Source organism: Chlorocebus sabaeus, chromosome 15 (genome assembly GCF_047675955.1).
Source record: "Chlorocebus sabaeus isolate Y175 chromosome 15, mChlSab1.0.hap1, whole genome shotgun sequence".
NCBI classification, from domain to species: Eukaryota; Metazoa; Chordata; class Mammalia; order Primates; family Cercopithecidae; genus Chlorocebus; species Chlorocebus sabaeus.
The window spans coordinates 73,587,318-73,615,315 of NC_132918.1; the positions used below are offsets into that span (position 1 = coordinate 73,587,318).

At 35.0% G+C, this 27,998-nt stretch overlaps 2 protein-coding genes across 6 annotated transcripts in view; one reads left to right on the forward strand and one right to left on the reverse strand.

Annotated features, from left to right (window-relative positions):
* CMC1 (C-X9-C motif containing 1) overlaps nt 1–4,627 on the forward strand; it is an 82,381-nt gene extending 77,754 nt beyond the window's left edge. For all 4 annotated transcript variants that reach the window (XM_038002955.2, XM_038002952.2, XM_073023654.1 and 1 more), the window contains one exon: nt 1,114–4,627. In XM_038002955.2, the coding sequence (XP_037858883.1) occupies nt 1,114–1,234 (121 nt within the window). In that variant the 3' untranslated portion in view covers nt 1,235–4,627. The remainder of the gene's footprint in view (nt 1–1,113) is intronic.
* Nucleotides 3,917–27,998, reverse strand: AZI2 (5-azacytidine induced 2). 2 transcript variants are annotated; one of them, XM_008009348.3, is made up of 9 exons: nt 27,553–27,972; nt 23,142–23,226; nt 21,748–21,968; nt 19,827–19,949; nt 19,271–19,370; nt 18,072–18,220; nt 13,691–13,749; nt 8,144–8,262; nt 3,917–6,024 (listed from the first exon to the last, which is right to left on the reverse strand). In XM_008009348.3, exons 3-9 carry the CDS (start codon nt 21,961–21,963, stop codon nt 5,606–5,608), a joined length of 1,185 nt encoding a protein of 394 aa, XP_008007539.3. In that variant the 5' UTR covers nt 21,964–21,968; nt 23,142–23,226; nt 27,553–27,972; the 3' UTR covers nt 3,917–5,605. The 2 variants fall into 2 exon arrangements, with proteins under 2 accessions (XP_008007539.3, XP_008007538.3); XM_008009347.3 differs by lacking the exon at nt 23,142–23,226 and having other exon boundaries at nt 27,553–27,998.

Below are 27,998 nucleotides of genomic sequence, written 5' to 3' on the forward strand. Positions count from 1 at the left end.
CTGTCTTCCCTGATAATATTTTTTCCCATTTTCCCAACACCTCTCTGTACTTCTCAATGTTTTTAATCTACTCCTTAAAGTTGGTGATTCCCCAGGTTCTCTTCTCATTCTGAAAGCTGAGGAAGTTTAGCTTGCACCCATGAATTCAATTACTTACTATAGAAAGGAACATTTGTTTCTTTGTTCAAGTCCAAAAATGAATTTGGCTCATTTTGCTCATCCTACGTGTCTTTGTGAATTATACAGTAGTCTAGTATCTACAGTCTTATCTCCTAACTCTAACTGGTTATTTCCTGTTGATTACTGAAATTTCCCACACGTTATCTCTTCCTTTTCATTCCTTCAGCTCTTCTTTTGGCCTGTGCCTTCATCATTTTTTGCCTGGATTGTTTTAACCATTTATTGGCTATCTTGGCTCTAACGTTGCTTGCCCCCTTTTGCCCCATCTGCCACATGTTGTCAGATTCATCCAAGACACAAAACTGATCTTACAGGTGAGGTGCTCTATTAATTGTGCCCCATTTTCTTCAGGATAGATTTGCTTCGTATAGCATAAAGGGCACATCATGATTTGACTTTTGCCCATTCCATCTTCATTTCAGGCCTTTTCTCCTATGTGCATAATCTGCTATAGTGGTACCTATCTATTTGCAGTTTTTCATCCATTAGTTTTTCCTCATCCATGTGCCTTCCCACACTTGCCTTCTATATGGATTTCTGTTGGTCTTTGAAAATACAACTCAAGCATTTCCCCTTGATATCTCTCCCTTCCCCATTTCTTCCTTGTTTCCATGGTGCACTGGGGCATACCTCTGTCACAGTATTTTGTACACTTAATTTTAATCCGGTCTTTACTTGTCCTTTACACCGTGGGTTCCCAGGACAGGAGCTGTGCTTCTCACTGCTCTATCCTGTGACAGTGCTATATAAAAACGAATGATTTGGTCTTCAGTTTGGTAGCATAAAGTTAACAGTGAATTTGTAACCATTACTAAAAGTGTGCTTCTAAAGATTGAGCCTGATGAACCAGATGTCTGAATATTAGTAATTAAAGTAAGCTTACATTTAACACATGCAAGATTACTTTAAAATATTTTCATTTCCTTCTCCTAGCTATAATGATCCAGCCTTTCATGAAGAATGCAAAATGGAATACCTGAAGGAAAGGGAAGAATTCAGAAAAACTGGAATTCCTGCAAAGAAAAGGCTACAGAAGGTTCCAACAAGCATGTAGGCAGATACTCAAATGACATTCAGGAACTCTAATATTCATGGAAGTCATTTTATAGTATAAATCACCTTAACTAATGAACTCAAGCATGTATGTTTGCTTTAATTATGGAAATACTGAAATAAATATTTTATTTCAAAGTTCTGGTTTCTTAAATGGGAAAGGAGTAGTTACTGAAGTGGGATATGGTTTTCCTGGTCATTTTGGACCTTTCGAAAGGTTTTCCACAACTGTAGTTCTATAACAGTGATACTGATTTTTTACAGTCCAGTATGATCCTTTTATTACTTTTCTTCCAATGTATAGGCTAATGGCTAATCATGGGAGCCAAAACTAAAGAAAAGCAGGAATGGACAACCTGCAAAGGTGTTAATAATTAGGCAGTATAGCAGGATGGCTATGAACCAGAATCCTTCCTGATTCTACCACTTATTAGCTATACAACTGTAGAAGTAAATCTAATACAGTTTGTGAGGATGTACTGAGTATTGCATATAGCAGCTACACGTACAGCGTGTAAGACAGTGCTTCAGACCTGGTGGATGCTCTTATATTGGTAGTTACTGTTAGTAGTAGTACAGGCTCATTTGGAAACTGTCTTAGTCCATTTTTTGTTGCTATGGGAGAATACCCAAGACCAGGTAATTTATAAGAAAAATTTGTTTGGCTTACAGTTCTGGAGTTTATTTGCCAGCAGCTTCTGGCAAGGGTTTTCACACTGCATCAAAACATAACAGGGTGAAAAAATAGAAGGACGAACAAGTGTGGGCAAGCTTTTGTAACAACCCGCTCTCTTGAGAATTTATACCTGCAATAATGGCATAAATCCATTCATGAGGGCTCCACCCTCATCACCCTATTAACCTCTTAAAGTCTCTTAGTACTGTTAAATTAGCAATTAAGTTTCCAACACATGAACTCTTGGGGGACACACTCAAACCATAGCAGAACCATAGATAAGGAGATACTTATATGAATTAATTTTACTTACATCTTTGATGTAGAATTTTCTAAAACGTGTTCTTAACCTGATAACTTGGCTAGTGAGTCCTTTAATCTTTCATTTTGAAAAGTTATCTAAGTGAATTACCATCCTGTAACATAGTAATGGACTCAGGAAGTAGTATAAAAAATTTGTGTCCCAATTTAATAATTTGAACTTTTATATTAAAAGTTATTTTTCCCCATGCGCTGTTAACTCTTCCACAGCCATTTTAACTAGTTTCAAGATAAGTAAATTTTATGTATATTTTCACACAATCCTCATTAAAAGCACAAATAGAAATCACTACCCACTAAGACAAGGTTTAACTTTCCCTAATCCCATGAAATAGATCTGAGAGATTTTTTTTTTTTAAGAAAGAACTTAAATAGGACACTGAAGAATCAATAGATGTTCAAGTTCCATACTTTACTCTTGAGTGAACCACTCAAAAAACTATTTTACTCTTATTTGAAATACAAAGAAACCACATTTTCCCAGGCCACAGATCAAAAGGAGGGAGATTACTAGAGCAGACAAAAGCAAAGCAAATACAGAAATCTAGAGACCACACAGCATAGGGGCAAACCTGCCCATATTTCCACATTGACCTTTGGTATTGGTGTATTTCCTAGAGCACAAGAAGTTACCTGTTTTTAGAGATAATGGAAAGGTTACTTTAAGAAGCTAGTGAAATATACAATCTGTGACTATTTTATAGCTTTAAAATCAGAAGTAGCCCACTTCATGTAGAAAATTCACTTACGTATATGTTGCTTTCCCCATAGAAGCCAAATTAGATTATATAATATAAATAATATGTTCATCCTCATGTCAAAGACTAAACCATTCATTGTAGACTTCAGAATACCCATGCGTATCCATACTGAAGATTTTCTTCACCTGGTACATCTGCCTCAGTTGTGTCTTGCTTGCTTATGGGTGCCTGTTGATATTATTCTGTTAATATGTGATAACCCACAGGCTTTTTACCCCTTAACATACACCTTCTCCAAGTAGCCTTTCTGAATTAAGATCAGTACTTTGTTGTCACATGATTCAGTTCTTCAAGTCTGAATTTTCCCATTTATTTTGGTTTTCTAATGTTTCACATAGGCACGTTCCTGCTTTTAAGAATTCAGTTACATTTTGGCAGCAACTCGGTAAGTCTTACAGATGTAAATTTTACTTTAGCTAATAAGGGAGCAAGAGGAAGGAATAGGTGGCTTTTTGTTATTTATGTTCTCTTCATTCTGTCGATTTATGGATGTACTGAATTGAACCTTATATAAAGATTCAAAGGAAGCTCTTGAGAGCAAGTTTCAGCTAGTTTAAGTCAACATATTCAATTTTAAATATTTATAAGCTACAGATGGGCCACTGTTTTTTTTGTTTGAATTTTACCTAGAGCAGAGATGATCAAGTGTACATTTAAAAGCTTCTAGCTGGGTAAAAAAATTTTGGTTAATCTTTCCTTACTAAAGAACCTTATACATCATTTGTCTAGCACTTTAAACTGTCACAGTCACTGACTTTTTAGTACACCTGTTTGATAGCTATCATCACTGTACTGTTTAAATGGAAAATAATTTTCTCCAAGCAAAAGCTGGTTTAACAAATGTCTATTATATGAATCATATTAACAACTAACAATTAGTACCAGACTTTGAGATATATAGGCAAGGACAGTGTTTCACATCCACTTCAATTTCAAACAAAAATAATTTATTTTAATTAAACAATTTCTTGGTATTTTTCAAAACATTAATCAAGCAATTATTTCATAAGACTTTTTTTCTTTACAAAGGAAAATTTCCAATTTTGGTTTTAAAAAAGGTAAACCAGTAAGCTACATTAGAGATCAGGTACAATATACAGCCTATGCAGCTATATGAGAAATAGTTTTTGCTGCTTTGTTATTACACAGGTAGTTGCTTCCTTCAGCTAAAGCCTGGAGTATTGTATTTGTTTTATGCATATTGGGTTTGGTTCTATTACTTGGCAGGAGATTGTACTCCCCTGAGTCAGTATGTTCATTGGTCAGAATAAATTCCAGCATCTGACACCAATTCCATTAATCACAGACAAGCTTGAATAAGTGTAAGATAATAGAAAGAAAAAAATATCTGGTGAATGGTGAACATTGTCTATGTATGTATGCTATTCAGTAATATAGAAGAAGAAATCTGAGATATTCTTTTTGAGTTCAAGATATATGAAACTGTCTATCAAAAAGGATAAAGTCCTCCTACATGAAATACTTTAACTCAGGCAAAAGGTGTATGAACCAAGTAAATCTCCACCCTGAAAGAATTTAGATAAATTTCCATGTGAAGCCATTCTTTATTTACAAGTAATTGGCCACTTAGAATAAGAGTGTGTGGACATTTCATGATTGACAATATCAATACAGCCCAAACTTTGATTTCTATGATTAAAAATTCTAATTTAAAATCACTTTCTCAATAAATATATTACATTTCAATACAAAGTCTAACAATTTAGAAGCTGCTCTACATAAGCAGTTGTAGTCTCTTTGAAGAAAATGACTTTTTATCATTACACACATACATTTATGTTTATATTATGGCCCACTGAAGGGGCAGATTAGACTGAAATCTGTGTGATGCTCTTTCTACTACTTATTGAATGGTGTGTAGGGTTAACAATCATTTGTTTACACCTAACAGAGGTTTTCAACTATTTCACCTTTTTTTTCCCCCCCAATTAGGACTTATGGAATGTACTGGGACAAAGTTGGCTTCAATGATCAGGTTGTTTCAAGTCTTAGAATTCAAACTTCTCCATTCTAAAATTTTTATCAACAAAACACGGTGACTAAAAAATCACTTTAAATCTTAAATATTGAAACACAATAGCATATAAAGATGGTATAACCTAAGATGCTTTTATTTCATTATATTTTCAGTATCTTTATGCATTGTAACAACAGAAATGTAACCTATTCACATTGCCATTTGTTCCACTATGCAATCTGAAGCAACATACATGGTTTCCTTTTATTTTCATGAACAGATATTTAGACATTTCACACTTTGTAAAACCACGTCTACAATCTCCAATTCCATTCTTCTGAGAGGCAAAATTTTAAATTATCGAAGGCAGAGTTCTCTTTTTAAAACACCTTAAGTTTACTTATTAATTAGTAGTGTATTTCAGATTCTTAGAATATGGAGCTACAGGGTGTTCTTTCATACTAGAAAACCAACTATGTTGGTTTTTGTAAATATTGTACAGTATGTTCAAATATAGTTACTGAAGAACTCTGCAAAATTTTAATCAAAATCCCCTTTCAGTTTGTTAAATAATTTCTTGGGAGGACCACTGAAAGAAATAGTGTCCTCATGGTCAAATCGTGAATCTCTTCCAAATTAATTCTTATAAAGGCAGTTCTGATTATGCTGATCCAAGTAATGCAGTGGTGGAAGGTTGGATAAAGGTAAAGTTTTACTTTTAGTTTCCCCAAATGCCGTCTCACTTGATTTAGGAGGACTTGGAAATACCCAGGAATTGTCTTCCAGAGAAAGAGAATTTCTGCCATAAGAACTGTGTTCCTGAAAGCATGTACCATCATTAGGAATGGATCTCTCATTGTCTGTCCATGACTGGAGGACTGCTTTCTCTGATAAAACCTTTATATCTCCTGGTAAAGGGGAAGATGCAGTATGACAAAGAGCTTTGCCATTTGGTGAGAGAGGAGGATGTCTTGTGTATGTTGCAGTAAAATTCATCAAGTGCAGTTTTGTGCTGTCTCTTCCAAGGTCTTCACTGCATCCTACCGGGGCACAGGCTAAAAAGAAAACACAGACTAAATGTCAGATGACATTTGTGATCATAAAATTCGGTAACACTTCACTAATTTGACTGAATTCTAGAACTGGTGATGAAATTAACATTTCCAAGTTAGTGTGATCATTGAGGCACTGTGACTAGGAGATGACAGATGATCTGAGTTTTAATCCTGGATCAGCAATTTACTGTGACTTTAGATATTTATCTCTTAGCTGCTCCTAATGTCTCTTTCCTTGTCTGCAGAATGGATATAGAATTCCTGTCCCAACTATGTCATAGAGCTTTTAAGAGAGGAAGAACTACATATTTTTTAAAGTTGGAAACTAATACAGTTAAAATACATATAAAGATCCTGTTCTTGGCTCTTACTGTAGCTGGAGAAGGGTTGCAGACTGTTCACATGTCAGTGGGGACTGAGATACTTCAATTAACCAAAAAAAAAAGTTTTGTACAAATGCAATGGCCTAGAAAAAGACTACTTAAAAGCTATTATTTCACCACAGCCAGCATGTTGGTAATACAGGTTTCTACTCTCCCTCCAGCTCCACCTACCAGTGTGGAAAGGTAAGTTTATCCTTAGCTCAAGAAGGATGGCCAAGAGTAACAAAGGCTTGACTTCATGCAATTTTAGAATAAACAGATTGAACGACATTATAAAATAAGCTCGTTGTTTTTCCTGGGAGGGTGGATAAGGATGGAGGAGAACTGGAAGTGAAGTGTTTGGCTTTGGAAAAAAGGTGATACAAAGGTCAGGAGAAAGGTTGTTCTAGTCTCATCTCTGTACTCCTCAAAGCAATGAGTTCTGTATAAGGAGTGGTGACCTTGAGCCTGCCACTGTCATAGGAAATGTGCTAAAAAACTTATGTTCCAAAGCACTGAAAAATACCTTATTAATCAGCTAGGAAGGAACACAAGGGTAAGCCATGTCCAAGTATGAAAGGAGCATTGCTCCTTTACTATTCTTTGGTAGTTCTATTTATCATGTAAAGAAAGCTACAATGAAAACCCAATGCAGAATTACTTTGTGAGTCCCTTTAAAGAGAGATCTTATTTGTACCATCAACCTTTGGTCTCAGATATAACTCTGGCCACTGGAAAACTCAAGGACAAAGTGAACCAAAAATTAAGCTAGACTTGCTAAAACACCATATTATTTTCCCTGATTTATATGTAACCAACTCTCTAAAAATGAAAAGGAGTTCTAAATTCAATTTTCCTTTCCAAAGTTTAACATTTTTCCTCACTAATAAACACTCCTGAGGACAAGTATTTATGACACAATCCCCTTGTGTCCTCTTAAGACAATGTGAAATATAAGTAAGTAAGTTTAAACTAGACGGTGATTATTTTTTATAAAAAGTCCTACCTCATTTTTAAAAAGTAAATTTTAGGGCATTCAAATTTGTATCACCCAACTTTTCAGAATATACCTGTTATGTAATACTAGGTACAAATGTACTGATTTTTCTCTAAGGTATAAAAATAGCTTTGGCGAAAGTAGCTACTACTAGTTAACACAAAACTCAAAAAGTTCAATCAGTCAAGCAGTTAAATATGAAAGGCAAAGCAATGAAAATTGTTTGCTTGAAGGGCATAAGGGGAGAACACCTAGTCTTCGTTGTAATCAGCTATATCCTTTGTGCAAAGAAAAGCTTATAAGAAATGCAAAAACCCAAATAATGAATCAAAGTTTGTTTTTTTTTTTTTCAAAACAACCTAAAAAGCTAGGTCTCCAGTGTATTCTGTAGCACTGGAATGAAAATTTGCTTTTGGTGTCTTTTTTTTTTTTTTTAAATATATGAAGTAGCTGTGGTAAAAGGTCAACTAGAGCAAACTTAACACCTCAGTCTTATACACATAAGCAACACTTGGCTGAGAAAAGCCACAAGGGGAAAAGAATACAGTACTGAAGAAAAAACACATCAGCAACACCTTTATGTGTGAAGTTGACCAGTATGAGACTGAAGCCAAAGCAGAGAATGGGTAGGCTGCGAACATACTATATATACTTTGGCTTATCAATCTCTCATTTGATGAGATTTTGATAAGATACGACAGCTAGTTGCTCTTCAGGCAGTTTGGCTGGAATCAGTGGTTTCCGGTAAACAGTGACTTGCCTTTCTTGATTGCAGTTGAGGTTTTCAGTTTTCTTAGTAGTTCAGCTTGTACTTGAGTCACCAGATGTAAATTAGACATTTCTCTCTTCAGTTCCCAGTATGCATGCTGCATATTATCACTGAAATAAATGTTTTTACAAAAAGTTAATACTCATCATTCTTTTTTATAGACAAAAGGGAATAACTTTAGAAATATGCAGATCAAATTTCTGCTCCAATTAGTTTTGAGATGATGTAAATTGAATAAACAATTGAAAGATATTTAACTAGGGCATTAATAAGTGAAAAGATCTTGAAAGAATAATACTGTCCATCTGATATGTAGCAATTAACTGTATGATATTAAACAGGGTATAATAAAAGTAAATATAACGGATGAGAGCTTCTTGCAGAGTCTCAGAACTGAGATTTTATTTTAGGCTATAATGTGCAGCTATTAATTAGTAAGTAGTAAGAAATATGTTCTTTATTTGCAAATCTGATTAACAGTAAAGTTACACTCATTCAAATATGGATCAATTTGTATTTATCCTTTGATTGTTTTGACACTGAATTGAAATGATATATCAACTGCTGAATATATATCCACGTCCACATTAAAATAAAATTTAGGTTTCATGTATTACATTCTTTATGTCTGACTGGGCTGTCTCATAATGTTGGTTCTAAACCAATGTGACATGACAGCACAAGACATGAAGAGCCAGATGATTTCCTGGTAAGGAAAAAGAAGCTAGAGAGGGAGGATTATATGAAACAGAAATAGAAACGTCAAAAATGCCTCTCCTATTTTTATAATTAAAAGTATTTTACCTCAATTATCTAAGAAATTATAATTAGTGATTTTAAACCTAATTTTTATAGATTCTGTTTTCCATTAAACATTCATATTCGGATATTCATTATTTTTTTTTGCTGCTTAATTACCAACTAAATGAAATTAAAATCTTCAGCATATATTCTCATTTTGTTGAACAGGAATATCACAAAGTATTAAGTATAAGACTAAATAATCTTATAGCATTAAAAAATAATTATTACCCCTTAGAGATATTAGTGTAATTTTAGTAGTACAGAAATCAAACTAGACAAACATGTCACCTTATGCTTCAATTTTTGTGTTACCATAAACACTTAAACTTCAAAAGGACAACATTTTTGAAATCTAATATCTCAAATTACAGAAGTAATATAGTTTATATTTAATATATAATCTATAAAATATAATTATTTTGAATTATGTAAGGTGAAATACCTTTTTGTCAATAAACTTTACACTGCTTTTAAGAAAAATGTGCTTTAGTTTCTTGTAAACATCATTTGTTAAGTTGTAGTGTATTAGAAATCACAGGGCTTTTTGCAAGTTTTGAATAGGGGTCAAATAATTAGTTCACAAAATTAACCATGTCTACTTCACCAAAAAACATCTGAGATGTTTGCTACAATGAATGTTTCACACAGGAACCTGTCTTAAGTGTGAAGAGAGTTGTTGGTTTCTTGGTACAATTCTGGGCATTTTGTATGCTTTCCGAAGAGTTATTCACATTATATAGCAGTAAGTGTAAACACTGTACATGGGCTAATTCATTCAGTCATGGTATGAATAATACAGCTTAAAAATAGTTTATTATTGGCGTGAGACAGTAAATCAGAGCCCGTTTTAGAGAAAACAGCAAATACTGAAGACAGTCTGAGAGCTAAAATACACAGCTAGGCACAGAAAAGAAGAGAAACAATTCTAATAATGGTGTTTACAGTGCCTAATACAAACTTTTCAGTTCAATTTAGTGAAGACTGCTTAAAACTTAGGTTTAGTTAAAAACTAAGTCACTGAGTTTAATACACATGTAGTCTTCTTTTTTTTTGCTCTTAATGTAACCTGAATTTAAAACTACAGATAGGCAAATCTAAAATTATTACTAAGTATAGCTCACCCTCTTGTGGATAACAAAGTAACTGCAGTTAGTGTTTCCCAGTTTACAGTTAATATTAAAGTGCTATAATCTTCAAAGTGTGTAAAAAATTATTTTAAATTCTATCTACTTGAATAAAATGTTTAAACCATCATTTAAATGATATTGGAAAAGGCAAGTTGTCATCCCTAATTTTTAGCAGGCTTCCAATTAAACCTCTTATCTAGGTATTTCAAAGACAATATATAGATTGTGACCCTCCTATCCTCACCACAGTTCCTCAATTGGGAGTATAAACTTTAGTTAAGTTTTGCTTTAAATGCCACCACAAGCAAAATGCTATTAATGTATATAGTTGTCTATAAAGAACTTATACAACTACTTAAAATATTGAAATGTAACACTGAAGCTTCTCAAATGAGAACTCTAAAAACAGATGAAGCACAAATAACGATGGCTGAGCACTAATATTAGGCACTTCACCACACTGTCACACCAACTTGGTAAAGTGGGTAACCTCATTTTACACACGAGGAAATGGGTTGAGAAGTCTACTGCAGTCTGCCATGTTGCTGTTTAAAGCTTTTTTTCACTTACCAGGTCTGATGACTGATCACTGCCCTTTTAGAGTAACATTTTTCATATCATCATCAATTACCACGCACCTACAATATGCTGATTGCCAACACAATCTTCTCAGTATAAGTTTTATACTTCTCAGTATAAAACTTCACATCTCTGACTTTTAAATGAAACCTGCTTGTCCACAACTGAAGGAGGGAGTACATGTCCTGCTTACAAAGTGTAACATCTAAAAGCCATTTTCTTAATTGACACTATATCTGGAACTCTTTAATACAGAAATAACTATTCCTTGTATAAGAAAAATCCACTTACTTGAGTTTCTACTTCAGCCATACATATTTTTCTTTAGCATTTGAAAATTTACTGAACTATTACATCCTCCATCACCACGGTAGAATTAAACTATGGGATATTCTTAGCCAAGAGTTATAGACTTAAAAGTGTGTATTTTGACAACTGTGGTTCCCCCCAAACAAGTGGCTTTCATTTTTTATTGCAAGGCACAGCAAGAATCATTTTACACTGCAACCCAAAGAAAAGTTCTAAGAAACCAGACTTACCCTTATTGTGTGTAATGCACTCTGCTATTGGTATGTTCTTTCTTATTCCGTATTTTTACAATGCTTATTATAGCTAATAAAATTTCATAGCACTAAGGAAACACAGAAGAGCCTGAAAAACACTTATCTTTTTTTTTTTCTAAACCTGGAATTTACATTTTAGGAAGTCATCTGTAACACAGTTCCACAATATAAGTTTACAGATGATGAATAAGAGAAGTACAGTGACCCCATATCTAGATCTGGTTTAAAAACTAAAGCAATCAACCTAAAGCCAAAATCAAAACAGGAACTGGCAAGACATTGGTTAAATTTCTGATAGGGTTATTATTGTTAAACGATGTTTTATACAAGGAGTATCATACAAAAGGCCTCCAGTAATTAAAAGGTTCACTCTGTCTTACAAAAACAGTATACTACCTCATTTGCCTGGCAATATGATGGAAGAAATACAAAAAAGGAGAGTTCCCAAAAAGCAAGCTATCCAAATAACTGAAAAATATTCCTTAAAAATATCTAAACCTTTAGTTAATGGTTTAATGGAAATATCCCTATGTACTTTCTCCAATATAGTAAACCAATCTGTCATCTGAATTGTTCCTCTTAAAAGTGGATGAAGTAACTTACAAAGATTAACAAAACACAAGAACATAAACTGGAAACAGGCGGAAATGATGAGGCGAAAAATAGAAAACAAAACAAAATGCAGTGGAGAATGAGGCTAACATAAAAATGCATGATAAAAGTTTACCAACAAGTAGGCCACAACTCTGGTTCTAAGTTTTCTAATATATAACCAGAAGAGAGAAACCTAATTGGTTTTGCAGTTCACATTGTCTGCCTGATACAAATGCAAACCAATTTGCAAACACACACAAGTGTATATGAGCACTGAGAGAGCCACTGGGACACGCTGTAATTACACAATTCTTTCCATACATCTGTTGACACGGATTTAACACAAAGTAACTTTTAAACTGAATTTAAGGCAATTCTTTCTAAAAACTCCTCTGAATTGATACTGAGCTTTAAAGAATTGCGAGACTACGCTCTGGAGCTTTGCAGCCTTGAAAACGGAATCGTCTCCTTGGGACTACAGCTTTCCCCAAATCCTGGCACAGAGAGATTTTAATATCTGTTAGTTATCTGATGCCTTCAAACAGGTATTTTTTGGGGGAGTCAGGTTTTCAAGAAATTCTTAGTGGATATGATCCAAATTATGTAATCTCCCATGAATGGAAGCAGAAATTCCATTCTATATCACATATTTCGAATGTACTATTTATATAGCCCCTGTATTTGATCTCTTTTGCTGATATTTATTCATTCTTTACTCCTTTCTAAGCTGATTAGAAGTGGCTTACAAAAAGGACAATACAGAAAAATAAGGGGAACCCTAGGTTGACAGGAGAAAAGAAGATAACTGACAAGATAATTTTCAGAAATAGTTTACATGGACACTATACTAGACACATTTTTCAAAAAAAAGAAAAAGTTTCCTTGCAGTAAACTTAGATAAAATTCGAAGGCATAATTGAAGTACTGTTCAAATGGCAGAGTTAAATAACTTCAACAGAGAGTGTACTGCCAGCTCACAAAGCCAAATAAAACAGTTACTGCTGGCACTTTATAGAAAAAGTCTGCCAACCCCTGATCTAGAAGAATGGCTGTATGTCATTTCCTCAGATTGTTTTTCCTAATTGATCATTTCTCTCAAGCAGGTTTTTGATAGAAATTGGCCTGACACAATTCACATTATTTACTTAGGTCAGTAAACTTTGGAAGCCAAATGACAAAACAATGAAGTCAGATCACTATTTTTTATTGGATGGAGGGTAACAATGTAGAGAGGCTATCTTAACATAGTAGAAACAACAATTATTAGATAGTTTAAAACACAGAACTGAAGTTACTTAAGTAAAAATGATACGTATTTGAGGAAAAAGGGTTGAAAAAGTATATGGACTCTGATGGCTACTTCTATTCTTACGGGAAGAGGGAACAGCCCTCAAAATTCATGCTATCCCATGATTGCGCCACTGCACTCCAGGCTGCGCTACAGAGACTCTGTCTCAAAAAACAAACAACAAACAAAATAAATTTCATGCTATCCCAAAGACTAACAATGGCCAAGTAAGCTCTTAAGACAAAGGAATGTTATTGTATATAGATAATGAATAATTCTCCATGTACAAATTCAGTATTACAGAATATTTCCACAAAGCTAGTTCCCCAAAATCATACCTAAAATATTACTAAATGTTCAGAAAGTTTAAGGCATCCCATTTTTCTACTACTTAAATTCAAAGCTGTTATTAACAATTAAATTTTATTTTATAAATATATTGTGATCAGAGGTTACATTCAGTATCCAAACAACATCCATTTTTTGTTTTTAAGGTTAAGTCATAAAAGAAATCTAAGGACCTACACGAAGTGACTTATGGAAGAGGACAATGTATTATTTTAATGCTGAAGAATGGTCATACCTTGAAATGCTTAGTTTTTGGAGATCTCTGCTCTTCAGATTGTCTTCCTGATATGGATCCTGTCAATTGTTTTAAAAAAAAGAAGTTTAAAAGTTGTAATTTTTACATTTTATTTAGTTTCAGCTCTTACATTACCAGAGACATGTTTCAAGTTTTACAGAACATATCTGTAAGTGCAAAGAATAAAATTAGATTTTATACTTAATTTTAATGAAACACCTCCAATCTGTAACAAATATCTCTAAATCACTTCCAATGGTTTAAAGTATGCTAATGCTTTAATTTTCTTTAAAAGAATAAAATTGCTCTCATTTTGTAAAAGACCTTGTAATTTTACAAAATATATTTCTGAAGATACCAATCTGAAGTCTATATTCAAAAAAGTATTACACATTTATCACATTTCTGTTTACTTATGGTACAGGTGAATAAATTCTATGGGAAAATGGAAGTTTTTTGGTATTTTACTTTTTGTAGTACTACCAAAAACACACCAGAATTTTTAACAGGTTACTGTTTTAAAACATCAGCATACATTTCCTCCTTCCACATGGATTAAAAATGACCTGGCGAGGACATCATAAAGTCCCTATATGCTTTTAAATTTAGTTTATTTAGTTTGCAGATGTGACAGAAAGAACCTTCAGAAGATATTTTTAAATGGACTTAGTATGTTTGAGACAACTCTAACACACTTGTTTGCAATGCATTCTCATTTAAGGATCTGTAACAAATAATGATTATCACAGGTATTCTACTGGCAGATGTGGCCAGTATAAGCTCAGAATACCAATTTTAATTTTATTATTTCTTACTAATACAATCTAAATTATATAATTTGCAGTGAAACATTAAAAAGCAACACAAGGACTTCATAAGTACTCTGAACTTGAGAGTAAAATGTGAAAAATACCTAATCTTACAGGAGTTAAAACATTTCTGGATCTCCGATTTTAATACTCTAACAGTTAAATTAAATCTTAGGGAGCCCTATGGAGAGGGGAAACAGAACTGGCCCAGAACTGGCCCACAGGTCCAGGAGGTTTGACCATTAACAAGACATATATCCTTGGACCTTGTTTTTTCCTGTTCCTTACAGAAAATAATGGAATCTGATCAGATCACTTATAGTATCATCTTCGTATTATCAATTAAAATCATTTAAAAAATTAGTATATACTTACGCATACATGTTCATTGAAAACCTTCCTCATTTTTAAAGCCAACAATATAAAAAATTTGACAGTTTGAGTGGGAAACTGTTTTTCCAACTACTAACAATTCAGAGACTCAATGTACATCAGCAGTAAGCTCATAAGGACTGTATCTAGTATTCAAAGATGCTTTTGTTGCTAGTAATAGATTGCCTATGTCCTAAAGGTGGTAATGGATCTTTTCCCCAACTAGTGCCATATGATGTGGGAGTTTAAGGTGAAGCCCATGGCTATGAAATCTTGGGAAACAACGTTCAAGTTATATAGATTTCTATACTATAGCAGAACCTTTAACATACGACAGCACACTGTGAATCTCTAACTGGGCTACTGCTGTTAGGGACTTCAGACATCTTCTAAACCAACTTGATTTTACTGATCCAGTATCTCTTTTACTTCTTTGGCTCTAGAGTCTGTATTTCTCACAGGATCAACTGTTCTGAATATAAATGGTTGGAATATTAGGGGACACAGAAAGTCTAAAAAGCCCATAGTGGAACTGCCCCTGTAACCTCACTAACATGACATACTAATGAACTGAATTCCCTCACTAAACACTTTAAAAAAAAAAAAAAAACCCAAACAATAAAAAACACTTATATCCATGTAGGATGCTCTTACATACTTCAGAAGGTTTTATAAAATGCTTCACTGAAAGTGTCATCTTAAAAAAAACAAAATTTGTTAATATGGCTAGAGTAATGTGAGCTAGAGTAATATGGCTAGAGTATTGTGAACATAAATTTCTCTCCTTGGCTTCCTCTCAGATTCGTGTATCCAAGAGGACTCTGGCCAGCAACATCATTGAAAGAAGATTTGCAAGTATGTATCAAGATTTCAACTCGGAACCCTTGATAAACTGTTATTTCCACTCTTCCTCTTCTTTGTTCATTTATTTTAGTTTGAGTAAGCCCTTTTTAACTTCACAGCCTCACCCTACCCCTAAGAAATGCCTGTGAAGGTGGGGGCCATCTTATAAATATTACCTTTTCAATATTCCTCTCTTAGCTCATCTTAACTATTAAAAGTTTCTTGTCTCTCAGACATAATTTAGTCATCATTTAAAGAAAGTGATTTCTTCTACCTCTGAAAGTCTGTTTCTGTGATTTGGTTACTTATGACAGATGAATTTAAACTAAAAGCAAATTGATTCCCTAGCACCATCTAGTGGAAAAGAATAACTAAAATGCTAAGAATAGAAATTTCAATACATATAAATACCTAAAAATACTGACTTTCTGGATTACTCTAATCAAATTTTTTAAAAAAGCATTTATCTACTGAACATACTATATAATGGCCACTATGCTAACTAGCTGTGATTAATATATTAAGTCCTGTGAGCATGACAGTCATGTTTGATCAGGAGAATAAAACTGTGTCCCCTAATATTACAGCCATTTATATTCAGAAACAGGTGATCCTGTGAGAAATACAGACTCTAGGGCCAAAGAAGTAAAAGAGATGCTGGATCAGTAAATGAAGTTGGTTTAGAAGACGTCTAAAGGCCCTAATAACTGCTTTACATACACTAATTTAACCTTCATGAAAAAAGGTATTTAATGTCTACTTTACAGAAGACAACTTCCAAAAAGTAAAATGGTGTTCCTAATGTTACAGTTAATAAGCAACACCAAAATTCAGAGCTAAGTTTCCGATTCCATGGTACTGCTTCCTACACTACAACAAAATATCCATCACGTATAAAGGCTATCAAATTATTTCCTTTCAAACAGAATATAAATACTGACAATTATAATTCAGAACTTCAAGGTGCATATCCTTTCTTGTAAACCCATCTTTTGAAAAGAGGCTTCTCAGTGGTGACAGTAACTGATCTGTGGAACAAGGATGCTGAGTCTTTGAAGGAATTGTGGTGTGTGGCCACAAGCTCAAAGCTGGGAACAATCAACTTTATATGTCAAGTAGGAAAAAAAACCACTTTGGCTCTAATGGGAGTTGACAATAATTTTTGTAGTGTTTCCCTTTTATTAGGGATAGGGGTGCCAAAGTGAGTTCTCATTGCCATTTCAGAGGAATTCATTTGGCCAAGAACTAGGCAGAGTGCTATATTATTCTCAATGTCTGGCTCATTCTTATCGAGTGGCCACCTCTCATAAAAACTACATTACAGAAGAAAGAAGTATCAGCTCCATCTAAGAACACTTGAGATTCACAGCAGAATCTGGAAAGCAGTCAGGAAGTATGGGATGGAGTTCCCCTTTCAGGTGGCGGTATCCCAGAGGAACAAGAAATTAGAAACACAATTCCTCGATAGTGTTAGAAGGCTTTGGTAGGCAAAATGGTTGAGTGCAGAAACAATTATGTAACTGGTTATACCTTAGTTTGAGACGTGAATGCATAAAATGGCTATTTGCTCCAGACTACTAAGCTTTTCAATGTCTTGTAATAATTATTTAAAATCTGCATTTGGTGCATTGCTGTCACACTACTTTGCTACTTTATCATTTCTTCTTTTAATCTCAACACTGTCATGACGTCTGAAAACATAGATCCAAGCTTGTTAGAACCTGGTGTAAAATATTGGGCAAATAGACTCTTGGTGAGGACCTAAGAGGCAGCTTGTTTTAGTGGTTGACTTCAGGCTAAACACACTTCAGCAACTTGGCAGGTTTTTGTTATTTTTTCCAATTCTTAAATTCTCAGCTATCTGCTGGTAGTTAAAGATGCCCCAAAGTATTAGTCTTTTGAAAATAAGTAAGCTCTGTCAGGTTTTCTTTGTTGGTCATGTTGTTTTGTTTGTTTAATTCTAAAAATTGAGTTGTCCCTTATGATATATAAATTAATGAAACTATTAAGTAAAATAATATAGGACTTAAAACCTGAGTACTCTTTAGACTTTACAGAGAGAAAAATAACTTAAGGAAATTGAAGGAAAGAGTCTGAAAGAACAGTTATAATAAACTAATAAGCTTACTAAAAAATCAACCTTTTAAACAACAAAATTGTTTAATTTTGTGACAGACTAAAAGTATATGGCATGTCAAATTTTAGCAGAAATGCTTAAAGAGGTAGATAAACAAGAATTTTTTTATTCTCTAATTACAATTTATTTTAACTCTATGGTTTAATACATACTTAGTTATAAATCCTACATATGATGTACAAAGAACACTGAATTTCTCGATTTAGTAATTCTGTAATACCGTCTGTTTGGCTTTCTGTAGTTCTATTTTGAGATCGCTACATTCTTTTCTCATTAGTTCCAGCTCTTGTTCCAAACCATGGATCTTCAGGTCACAGCTCAACTTTTCCACCTCCCAGTTTGATGAAGGTGGATTTAAATTCCTCATCACTACAAAAAGGATGGACAATGGAATTGTTATCTTTTACCTTCCACATTGATTGCAATTCTTAAAAATAGGTTACTCTGGTAAAATGTAGATAACAGAAAAACTATCATAAAACATATATGATCAATAGTTTTTTAAAAACAGTAATTATTAATACTTTCAAATATCTATGCTAAGGAGAATAAGAAATCTAGCAATCTTTTTTTAGAATTTCTAAAGACAACTACACTAAAATCAAGCATGTGCTAAAATTGCAGACAGATCAATATTCTACATAAGTGAAGGTTAAAACAGTGACAAAAATAATAAACTGAGGCTCAGCTAATCATTCCATCTAGTCCTCTCAGAGAATACAAAGTTTGACCAACAAGCTCAGAGTACAATGTCAAAACAATTTATCCTTAAACATTCCACTGCAGAAACTCAATATAACTGGATACTGCTTTGTTCTTTAATTAGTAACTCAGTCTCTCTAGCTACAAAAAGCCCCAACTAGTTATGCCAAGAGACTGCATCTCAATCTCCTATCAAAAGGTCTCTCAGAGGCCCACTCTTAGCTTGTCTCATCAGAACGAATATTCATGGGAACAGGCTATTCATCCATATGCCCCAGATCCAACTTTCCACCCCAACATTTCATCTGCACCTTTTAACAACCTTCAGAAAGAAAAAGAAATTGTAACAACTCCACAGCAGCGTGTTTAACTGTGGGCAAGATGTTCAGTAAGAAAGAGAAGCCGGGACAACCAACGGGCTAGGTGATTTCACTTCTGCTTCTTGCTCCTGCGCTTCTACTCTCTTCCTCTTCTGCTTCATCACAACCTAGACCTGAATAAAAACCATCACATTTTCTCTAGGAAAAGTGCAATATATAGCTAAGGAAAAGTTAAAGGAAGTTGATATTATGTGAAGGTAGAACAGAGAAATTAACATAAACCTAAAAATTAAAAAATAAGGTCTTAGCATATGGATACAGAAAACTGTTGATATTACAAATAAATGGAAAAATATGCTAATTCTGTTGGAATACTTATAACAAGTAACTGGCATACCCTGCTGAGTTTCCACCTCTGTCCTCAGCTGGAGGAGTTCTACTTCTTTAGATTGTAGCTGCTCATTCAATACTTTCAAAGATTCAGAGTTGTCTTTATTCTAGTTAAGTAGGGAAAATGCCAAATTACATTCAATAAAATCTACACGATGCTATTATATTGCAATTTTCAGGTAGATATTGAAAAAAACACATTCTTGTCTTTAAAAGCAAGGTGAGAAAATGAACTCAGTTTCTCAGAAATCTCTTTTCTTTTTCTAATTTAGGAAATCATTATTTACTGGCTTAAAAAAAAAAAAAGACTAAATCTACTACGTCATAATTTTTCAAAATAAGTCAGTGCTGTTAGATGTATTTAAGTCCTAAACATCATTACATACTAAATATTTTACATAAAAATAAGTTAAAATATTACTAAAATTTCCATTTTGCCTTGAGCATGTATACAAAATTTTAATTACTAAATGTAAATATTTAACTTACTTCTAATTTTAAACCTCTTGAAGGAGAAAATCCATTTCCAAAATACAGATGTCATTCTTTTCAAACCAACTTACCATTTTGTCCAGTTTGCTCTTCAAATTATCTCTATCAATGCAAACCTCTCGATATGCATGATAGGCCTTATTTACTTGTTCTCGTCCCACGGAACTTGTTTCTTCATCAAATCGAGCTATTAGCTAATGGTATGAAATTAGAAGAGAAAGCTTAAGAGAGTTTTCTACAGATAAAAAATAAGTCAGTGTTCTGATGGCTCCATATCTTACTTGAATTGTTGTAATAAGGGGATAAAGCCTGGATTCATTAGGTGAGTATTTCATTTCCACACAATTAATCTTTACAAAGAAAGCAAAAATGTGCAGAATATTTTTTGAAGTTTTCTATGCTTTTACCTAATCAGTATTTTACAATTCATGGTATCTGTTTTATCACATTAAATCATAACTACAACAGAGTATAGATGTGATGCACAGTGCTTAGATGTTTTTCAAATTAAAAGTATCTAATTTTCAGGAGAAAAAGCAGCACCTTACGACACACTTGACTTTTTTTTCTTTTCTTTTTTTTTTTCCGAGACTGAGTTTCACTCTTGTTGCCCAGGCTGGAGTGCAATGGGGCGATCTCAGCTCACTGCAACCTCTGCCTCCCAGGTTCAAGTGATTGTCCTGCCTCAGCTTTTGACGAGCTGGGATTATAGGCGCACCACCACGCCCTGCTAATTTTTGTATTTTTAGTAGAGATGGGGTTTCACCATGTTGGCCAGTCTGGTCTCAGACTCCTGACCTTAGGCAATACACCTGCCTTGGCCTCCCAAAGTGCTGGAATTACAGGTGTGAGCCACCGTGCCCAGCCAAGGCATACTTGACTTTTTAAGAAATAGATGTGTGTGTTAATTCATTAAATCCTTTATATTATAGAATAGGAATTAATAGGATTGTTGGTCATGAAGTACTGAAATATTTCCAAAGTTAACTATACATAAAATCCCATTTTTCTACTAAACTTTAAAATAAAGCTCCGTGATCCAAAATGTTACCTTCTCTCACTGTATCCCAGTATGTTACAAATTTACATAATCAACATTAAAGTAAACATAATTCATATCAATACAAAGAAATTATAATTATTTTACAACCGACTCCTTTCCTCTTACTTCCTACCAAAAATGAATCAAACTCTACCAAGCCCCATCTTCAAGTTTTTTTTATATAGGATAATTCATTTCCTTGGATAATTAATTTCCATTATACAGGACAATGCATTCTTTACCCTTTGTGGTAGCTGTTCTTTGTAGGATAAAAATGCTCTGATCTGAGCTGAAAAAATATAAACTAAGCTAAGTTAAAACTTTAAAACTCAAAAACAAAAGGATGACTGAAGAATATTCCTCATATATAAAGCCAAGTAGATTGGTGCTTTATATTGAATCAGCTACCTTACTTATATATTCTATAACAGGTGTGTCACAATTGTACATGGAAAGGTAAACAGAAAACATCAGTTTATCAGTTAAAAGCATTATTCCTATTACATGTGTTAAACAAGAGAAAGAATGTTGAAGTGAATATTTCAGTCCTGGTAAATATATTATTAAACCTATTGGACAATGTTCCAGAAGCTTCCTCCTTTGATACTTAATTTCTTTTGTCAGGGAACCTTTTTTTTTTTTTTTTGCCCAGATTTGAAAATTCTGAATAAAATACATACAGCTATGAAGGTAAGTAAACCTGAAAATGAAATAAAAATATTTGGAATATAATTCCAAGTTATTAAATCCTCTCCTACAGATACAGATACAAGTACATGGTACGTGAAATACAGGATAAGTATAATGCCCAGAGTTTTCAGATTAGCAGTGAGTTATTCTTGGAAATTTAGTACAATCATGGAAGACAGCACAAAAAGTATTCAAAATTTCAAATATTTTAAATTATTCCTTATGTCACAAACACAATGAAGGTAAAAGATAAAAATTACCTTTTCTTCCAAAAATCTTATTCTCTTCTTTAACAAAGAGTTCTCTTTCTCTGAATCCTTAAGTCGTTTTTTGATGTCTTCATATGCAGTGACAAGAGCAAAATGGGAAGCAACAGATTCATCTCCTGAATATATTGAAACTGGAGTCACTGTATCTCTCTTATGGGCTTTTTCATGATTCAGAATACAGATATCATCTTCTACCAGTGCATCCATGACAGCTGTTTAAAAGAAAAAAAATATGAATGACAAATGTCTCACTGAATAAGTGAAAAGGAAAAAAAAGTTATAGTTAGAATAATGTAAATACTAGGACAATGTTTAAAAACCAGACTGCCTGGGTTATATTCTAAACTCTAACATTTAGTGTCTGACTTTGGGCAAGTTGCTTAACCTCTATGCTTCAGTTTCCTTATTTATAAAGTACAAGGAATAATAGCAAATACCCCATAGAGTCTTAAGAATATTAAATGATATCTATAAACCACTTAAAACTATAATTGTTAATATTTAGCCGGGCGCGGTGGCTCAAGCCTGTAATCCCAGCACTTTGGGAGGCCGAGACGGGCGGATCACGAGGTCAGGAGATCAAGACCATCCTGGCTAACACGGTGAAACCCCGTCTCTACTAAAAAATACAAAAGACTAGCCGGGCGAGGTGGTGGGCGCCTGTAGTCCCAGCAACTTGGGAGGCTGAGGCAGGAGAATGGCGTGAACCTGGGAGGCGGAGCTTGCAGTGAGCCGAGATTGCGCCACTGCACTCCAGCCTGGGCGACAGAGCGAGACTCCGTCTCAAAAAAAAAAAAAAAAAAAAATGTTCTATAAAAATCTGAAATATCAGCTTCATTAAAACAATCAAAATTTTTTTTAAATACTTCATCCTCAAATATTCCTTCTCCTAACATTTCCACTTAGATCTATTAGTAGCAAGTTTTATAGCTTCTCAATTTATAACTTCTCAAAAATTCTGAGTATAATTCATTACAACAACATATTAATATTATAGAAGTCTTAAAGCGTACTCTATCTTTCCATACCAGTAATTAGTTATGTTTGTTGTATATTTAGAAGACAAATTAATCAACACTTGAGTGTCCAATATGTCCCACTATCATATACTACATTCTTTTATCTCTTTCAATTATCTGAACAATTCTATGAAATAGGTATCATCTATATTTTATAGGTAGGTTTTAGAAAGTTGGATTAGCCCCGTTAAATCTAGAAGAATGTTAAGCTCTGTGAGGGCAGAGGCTATGTCTGTTTTGCCCATCATTGTGTCCCCATCTCATCACTGTGTAAAAACTGCTCAATAAATACTGATTACTGAATGAAGAATGGGTACAGTAGGATTCAAATCAAACTCTGACTTTAAAACCTAAGAGGCTAGTTACCTTCATTGTTTAACGAAAAACTGACTTGCTCTGAACATCTACGTTTGCTGTTAGGTTCAGCATTACTTCTCTGAGAGTTATGTTCCTGAAAAACATGACGGAAGGAGAAACTGTGGCTAAAACCTTTTAAGACCTCCTGGGAAAAACAGAATAAGAGGAACTTTAGATCATGCAAAAGAACCCAAAAAGTCCTTTTAAATATTTTTTAGTTTAAAATTAAAAACTAAATATAACATTCTAAAGAAAGATTATCAATTGAATTTCATGTATCTTAGGTCAGTAATTACTACTAGAAAGTGAGTTTTTAACTATCCCTTGTTTGAAATAAAATTTGGTTACTTACTAACATCAGTCACTGTTCAAGAACATTATAGATGAAGAAACTGAGGTAGGAGGAATTTAAGTATTTTTTCCAAAGTAACATAGCAAGTGGAGAGTTGAGATGTAAACATAGACAATTTAACTACAGCCTTGTTTCCAATCTGTTTCACTACGCCTGCTTTCCTCCAAAATGTCTAATCTCCCTTCTCGTATCAACTAATGCCTATAACATTTCTTTTGCCTTATTTCAGACCACATGAATAGCAACAAAAGGTTTTGTGTTTTTCTGGGTCCGGTCTTATTATCATTGTATTTTTGCTTTTCTAATTGTACAACTAAAAACTTCCAATTGTCAACTAAAGCAACAGTTGGGAGCACCTAAGCAATTTGCATCTAGGAATAAGCAAGGCAGGTTAAAATAAATGTGTACACTACAAGTCTTGAGTAGGTAAAACCTGCCACCCAGTCAATCTTCACTAACATCAATTTAACATTTTCTAACCACACAGGACAATTCCCACTCTTAAGGTACAATCTTTCCCAGTTTTTCAATAAAGTCCAAGAACAAGAATATACTATGCTACCTACAGTATACCAAAAAAGTGGCAGATTCTCAGAACCATAATTAACTCATGCTGCTTCTGATGCAAGCTGTATTTGCTCCTAATGATGGTAAGTTTTCTTCCTCTAAAAGAGTTTTTCAGTCTCCAGATTCAATGATATTCCAAAATAAGAGTAAACATATTCTTGTCACGCTCTTGCTAGCTGAAACTCCCGTTATTTCCTTTCAAAAGAAAAGTACAGGTTTTTCTCATATTGCAAACTGAAAGTATGCATATATATCTTCATATAAGAAAGACTCTTACACACACACACACTCTCCCCTTAAAAGTAGAGCAAGTTAAATAAGCCTTAGATGGCTAGGTAAGTGGTAGAATGCAGTCTGGTTTAAGGAGAGGTAAAATTGTGTCCATAGATGTTTGACTTAAATAATTTAACACTCAACCCAATGGGCAGAATTGATTCGATGTGGATTTTTTCTAAAGACAGCTGAAAACAAAAAATAAACTGCTCTACAAAGTCAAAAACAGATATCCTGCAGTTTGTGTATTTTAAGGATTAGGGCTCATGCACCTCTGTTTTACAGAAAGTACTAACTAGCTCAGCTGTGATTTACTTGTTCATTTTTATCATGAAACAATCATTTACACAGCAAGGAAAACCCAGAGTGAGAGGCAGAGTTGTGCAGAAAAATAATTATTATACCATAAAGGTAGGTAATAAATTTGAAACAACAGAACGCTATGGGGGTCTGAGGGAACGGGGAGAAAAAGTGGTTTTCAAAGAAGATACCACAAAAGAGCAAATGTCTCTTAAGACTGTATTCTTATGTGAAGAAAATGGTTATTTTCATTGTACTGTACTTATTGTACTTACACCTTCACAGCTTGCTAACTTCCAGTCACATGCATTTTTCTACCACTTAGCTAAGTACTGTTACGAACAAAGTCTTAGAAAAGTTAAATACCTTACCTATAGCTACACAGCTAATCAGTGACAACGGTGAGACGTGAACCCAAATAAGCTGTCTTCTAAGTCTATGGTCTTAATACAACATTTGGAGAGGCAATACAAAAGGGATTCTGCTTATCCTAAGAAGAATATGGACAAGGCATAACTATGTCATAAAGAACACTTGCCCAGGATTCAGAAACACAGACTCTAGTCTAGGATTTGCCACCCTGATTATAGTTTAGTTTGCTTTACCTCTCTGGATTGAAATTTTCCCACCTATCTAGAATGATAGGGTTAGACTACATCACTAAGATGCCACCTTACTAAACTGTGAAGGCAAAAGTTTAATACAAATACAGAATAGCAACCTAAACAGAGAGAAGGGAATTCACATTTATGCCAGGAGCTGCATAAAACGTATGGTACACACATTATCTCAAGCCCACACCAAACTTGGCAAGGAAGGTATTAGCACCATGATAAATGAGGAAACGGAAGCTCAAAGAGGTGAGATAAATTGCCTATATTCACACTAGCAGTATGTGACAAAACTGAAGCTTGAATCGAGGCCTACACGGTAGGCTCTTTATTCGATATTGCCTCCTGAAGTAAATCATATTTAGAATTTTCATCACCTTTCTACCTCTGAAAAGCTAGGATATTCCCGAACCCATTTCGTACAATCAGTCAAAATACTATGGAGCAAGGATTAAGTCTTATGAAGACGAACAGACCAATGCTTATTCCCCTTCCTCTATTTGTAATGAAATAGGGGCGGAAATAGCCTAACTAGTTTATGAAGACGGGTCACCGAGTACCTCTTTTCAAGACATCATCTCTTATGTGCGTACATTCGCAATAAAATGACCTGTAATTCAATAAATGTCCAAAAATGTACTCAGCATTAGATATACAACATGAAGAAAAACTTCAGTGCCATTTTTATGACTCACTGAGTTATCCAACAAACTGTGTTAGTCCAGAAATCAGTTTGTATTGCACTGAATCATAAGACTCTTCCACAGTTAGCATAGGTATGAAGAGCAGTCTACTTCTTTTCATTCCTTTCATACAGTAATACCTCTAATGCAATTCAATGTTACTGACAATTATTTTCTAACAGTACAAGACAACTATACTTGCACTCTGAATATAAGTGCCATAAAAAAGAAAAAAGTTAGACTGGTCCTGTTACTTCATGGATTATAAAAAAAACTTCATCATTTTACTTAATAAACATGACAGGGTTCTGCATTGGTAATTAATAGTAGCCAAGGGTTTATGGTACACCAAGCAGTATGCTTCATCTTTTAGAGAAACTATCTCATTTGTTCTTCATAAGCATTCAGTAAGTCTATGTAATACCTCCGAGGTTGTAAATAATCTCCTCAGATTACAGGTGGAGAAAGTGAAACATGAAAACAATAGAAAGTAGGGGAGCCAGAAATGAAAATCAGGCAGCTGACTCCAGAGCCGCCATAACTCTTAGAAACTATGCTTTGGTGACTTAGAGTATGTATTACCCCTATTTCAGAGATAAGGAAAATGAGGAAGTTTAGCCTTTCCCCATTGTCAAGTAAGTGGGAAAAATCAGCATTCATATACTGGTGTTCTGACCTAATCCAGTGTCATTTCCCATTATGTTATGCTGCCTCTTTAATATTAAAACCTTCTATTTGCGTAAGCCGTCTCGCTTACAAACAGTATCACATTAAAATTTTGTAAATATCCTGTAAATGATGCACTGTTCTCAATTTACAGATGATGGAATGATCACAAGATTGGGCAATTAGATATGGCGTTTTTAGAGAAATGAAATTGTGCCTTGAGATCTTGCTCAATCCAATTTGAAATTCCAATCTAAAAACCAAAATGCCTTCTATACTTAAGGAGCAAGGGTTAATTTCAATCCTGGTACGTTTGTCTTTGATTACCTTAGCAAATTTCCATTACGTCTTGGAGCAACTGATGGTTTGATCGGTATTAAGAGTTTTCGTGGGGATTTTATCTCGCTTTCGAGTATTGGGGTTTCTCGTGTGTAGAGGGTGTTAGTCTACCTTGCACGTAGTACTAGTTACTCAACAAATAGCCGAAGGCTGGAATGAATACCGTACACAGGTTAGACACTGGAGAAACGACGAATAGCTGTTAGCCCTCGATCAAGTGCAGGACGTCGATATTCACGACTCAGATGCCCCAGGGAGTGCCGTCCTAGCCAACGTCCCCCTTTTCTTTCCGATAATTTGTATCGGAAAGAAGCATTTGGCAGTCCCAACGAATGAAAAAAAAACTCAAGGCGCCCCAGTAAGAAAAGGAGGAATTAGAGAAGTGAATGACCAAGAAGGGCCTGGACAGCTGGGGGAGAGGGTGACGGGGGAAGGGGTGTGGACAGCTGGGTGTGGGGGTGACTGGGGAAAGGGATGCCCAGGAGTGGGCCGCTCCCTAGTCAAAGGAGGAGGCGCGGGAGGGAGTAAGAGAAAAATGACGTGTCTCTTCGGACCAGCAACAGCAACGGAGGTTGGCCGCGGCATTGCCCGCATCCCTATCCTCCACCGGGCCCTGGCGAGTCACTCACCCAGAAGCCAGGCTACGTAGGGCCGCCCCCAAGGCCGCCGAGTTTCGATTCCTTAGTGTTTGGAAACGGACCGAAAACAAACCGGGTCGCCAGGGGTCACCACGGGCTTCCGGTTTCTTCGAAGACACCGCCGCTTCCACAGCGAAGGGAGTTGCACCGGGTGCGCCGCGGAGGGAGTCCCATTTCTTCTGACTCGGCAGGAGCCCTGGATGTTCTGGAAGGAGGGACAAGCCGAGGCTGGAGGGGCTGGGCCGACGCGGAGAAGGCCCGTTACCCAGCAATACGCGCGCCAGACCCAGGCCCGCCGTCGGGACCAGCACGGGCCGGTGGGAGAGGAAGCACTGCGGGAAAGGACTCGATGTGTGGCTCAGGTCTCGGCCGGAAAAGGGGCCGTCGCCGTCCACGGGCTCGGCGCCAGGGCCGCGCGAGGAAACCGGAAGTCAGGC